Source organism: Nannospalax galili, unplaced genomic scaffold (assembly GCF_000622305.1).
Source record: "Nannospalax galili isolate Female #2095 unplaced genomic scaffold, S.galili_v1.0 scaffold2127, whole genome shotgun sequence".
Taxonomy (NCBI): domain Eukaryota; kingdom Metazoa; phylum Chordata; class Mammalia; order Rodentia; family Spalacidae; genus Nannospalax; species Nannospalax galili.
In genome coordinates, this window is record NW_008356163.1 from 148,460 (window position 1) to 151,861 (window position 3,402).

The 3,402-nt window shown below is 33.1% G+C and overlaps 1 protein-coding gene across 1 annotated transcript; it reads right to left on the reverse strand.

Moving 5' to 3' along the window:
• Window positions 1-1,259: 1,259 nt before the first annotated feature.
• Window positions 1,260-2,198, reverse strand: LOC103750918 (olfactory receptor 10AG1-like). The gene has a single exon (XM_008854201.1). The coding sequence runs from the start codon at window positions 2,157-2,159 to the stop codon at window positions 1,260-1,262; it is 900 nt and encodes a 299-aa protein (XP_008852423.1). The 5' UTR covers window positions 2,160-2,198.
• Between the last annotated feature and the right edge of the window lie 1,204 nt (window positions 2,199-3,402).

The window sequence follows — 3,402 nt, forward strand, 5'->3', positions numbered from 1 at the left end:
ATTCAATACTTCATTTAAGGTAAGAATAAATCCAGCTATATGAATTGCAGAAAAACATTATTCTCATCACATTGTTATTCCTGATTTACTAAGTTAGAAAAACAAGCCACCTACACAAGAATTGCCACTAAGCCCTACCTTTTCATTACAACTATCATTAGCCACATATTCACCATTTGGCAAATTGATGAAATATATACAGCAATAAATGTAGACTATGTAAAACAACACATGTAGAATTTCCCAAATAAAATTAATGAATAAATATAATGTGTCATGTTAAATGACAGGACATTAAAATGAGTAGATAAGGGAGAAATAGCTTTTAGTGCTTTTAATATGAGTAATCATACCAATGCTAAAAAATATAATTTTCAAATGAAGCTAGAAATATCCCTTTGACTGAGGTGCTAATTTAAAACTCTATATGAGATGTTAACAGTTCATGGTTCTGAGTTGATGCCAACTTCCTTAAGTTGCATAATCATAGGCTAAAATCAGGAAACAGTAGATGAGCAAATACACAACTGTTAACTCAAAAATTCTGGAATAGCTCAAACAATTGCTTTCATGTTTATGTTTACAGAATTCTTTAAGTAATTGTAGGGAGGTATGAGAGTAGATATTTGGAGTACAATTATGAAAGAAATTTCTGGGTGTGGTTTCACACACCTTTAATCCCATCACTCAGGAGGCAGAGGCAGGTGGATCTCTGTGAGTTCAAGGCCAGCCTGGTCTACATAGTTCCAGGACAGCTGGGGCTACTATGAGACTCTGTCTCAAAAAAGACCAAGAAAAAAAGAAATTTAATAATTTAAGTAAATAAATGAAGGGTTTAATTAACAAAGGGAGAAATGGTAAAGACAAAAATGTGTAAGACGGTGATGCTGTGCTGTATTATGGAATCTCATAAGCAGTTATTAGCAAGAGAGAGACATGTCAGTTGCCCTTTGGTATCATTATGAAAGTACTTCAAAGAAGGGCAAGGTCAATCAGTTAAACATATTCCATTAGTTATTGTTATGGGAAAAAATGTAGAATTTGACAGAGTTCTTTAGTAGGCCATAATATGACTTTATTCATTCATTAATTTAGTTATTCCATAAACATTCATTATTCAAATATTGTTGGCAAATTCTATTCCATGTATGTCAGAGTTGTAGAAATTATAGGTATTGACATTGAGAAAAATAATGTGTTATTAAATTTACATCACAAAGCATGCTTAATTATGATTATATATTTACTAATCTTAGACACTATTTTTTAAGTAATATTTTTCTCAGGGCTGAAATCACATCCTTGTTCCTAAAGGTGTATATCATAGGATTGAACATAGGGGTCACAATGGTATAGAACAGAGAGAGCAGTTTGTCGGTACCTGGAGAATGGGTATATTTGGGACGAAAGTAGGTAATAGCAGCAGATCCATAAAACAAAATCACCACCAGTAGGTGGGAAGAACACGTAGAGAAGGCTTTGCCCCGTCCTTTGGCTGTTGGCAACCTCACGATGGTGGCAATGATTCTGCTGTAAGAAGTAAGCACCAGTACGAATGGGACAGCACCAACCACCATAACAATCACATAGACAGACAGCTCATGCACTGATGTGTCCCCACAAGCCAGGTTGAGAATGGGAGGTACATCACAGAAGAAGTGGTCTATTCTATTAGAATTGCAGAAGTCCAGAGAAAATATCTGAAAGGTTTGTCCAATCTGGACTGGAATGCCACCAAGCCAGGAGCCTGTTACCAGATGAGTGCACTTTGTTGGGTTCATGACCACAGGGTAGAGTAGAGGGTTGCAAATGGCAACATAGCGGTCATAGGACATCACAGCCAGGAGTAAAGATTCAGTAGTTGCCAACATAAGGAAGAAGCACATTTGGACCCCACAGGCCATTATAGAAATGTGTCTATCCTGAGTCCAAATGTTAAACAGAATCCTAGGGACAGTGACTGTTACATAGCAGATTTCAAGAAAAGAAAAATTTGCCAAGAAGAAGTACATGGGTTTCTGTAACGCAGAGTCCATCTTAGTTATTATAATTATGAGACAATTTCCAATCAGTATAATTAAGTAAATGATAGAGAATACACCAGACAGGAGCCCTTGGAGTTTGGGAAGGTCAGAGAATCCCAGCAGGACAAACTGCATCACCTTGGAAACATTGCCTTCTGTCTTGATTTCTTCATGCTTTATCTGTATTGAGTGTTAAATCAGAAGTAAATAACATTCATGAAGTTGGCATTTTTTGTTGTATGTATAATCCAAGAACAGCATACAAAATCATCATTGCTCTTTAAAACCAGAAAAAGTGTCACTTCCACTGAACTCAAATAATAATTAAATGTAATTTTCTTTATTAGTGAATATCTATATACAATGTTATCTTTAATCATTCTGAGATATAGTTTTTGATGATACATGAAATTAAATTCTATAATTTCTTTCAGCATCAAAATATAATTTTATGATAAATGTACTATTGGTTTCTCTATTACTGACCTTATATTCAAACTTATCCCTATGATCATTAATTCAATATTTATTCTATTTTCAAATAAAACTTTGTATGCCTTCTTTAAGTTTAAAAAATGAATATTATTTTTTCTCTGCAGTTACTACGATCATTCCATTTTTTCTAGTTTTGATTTGCTGTGGATCGAGGTAGTATCATTACTAAAAATTAAGTCATCAGATTACATGAAGCATTAGTTAATTGAAAATTCTGTATTCATTTCAGTGTTTGATGTATGCAGTCAACAATCATAAATTTTGTTCAGATTTTAAACTAGGTAATAAAGATTTTCTGAGTTGATTAGGTTTTCTTTAGGAAATTTCAGTACAGGATTCAAAGAAGAATGCACATGAAGTATTTATTTCACAACAGGTTATTTTAGCACATCTATCTGTGGATATCTTAAATCAACCACCTCTTCATTAATTTTGGATTTCTGATGACAACTTTTTCCTTTCAATTTTTTCCATAGTTTTTTTATGTGTGCTACATGTAAAAAACGTGTTCATGTTGTTTGTTTTCATTTACTATTTTATATCTAAAATGAGATATTTTTTAATAGTCAATGCACTTTTTGTATAGTCACTGCATTTTGTTTGCATCACAAGCATATTGTTGAAGAAACTTCATTCATTAAGTTACTGGACAAAATACAAGTATATCAAAATGCCTACTTTATATAACTAGGCCCCTAATTATAGTCAGCAATGTTTCTAGCTGAATTTCAGACTGATTCCATTTACATATTGAGCTTGTCTTACACATGCATCTGTGTGCATGTTCAGTAGGTATTTAGGAGTTTAGGATTTCAATGATTATTTTTCCATTACTCATGTATAAAAAGCATGTAATTATATTTGGTATAGTCATGTTTATTCA

Coding starts and splice junctions, on each gene's coding strand:
- LOC103750918 (XM_008854201.1), bottom strand. CDS start 2,159: ATGCAGTTTGTCCTGCTGGGATTCTCTGACCTTCCCAAACTCCAAGGG.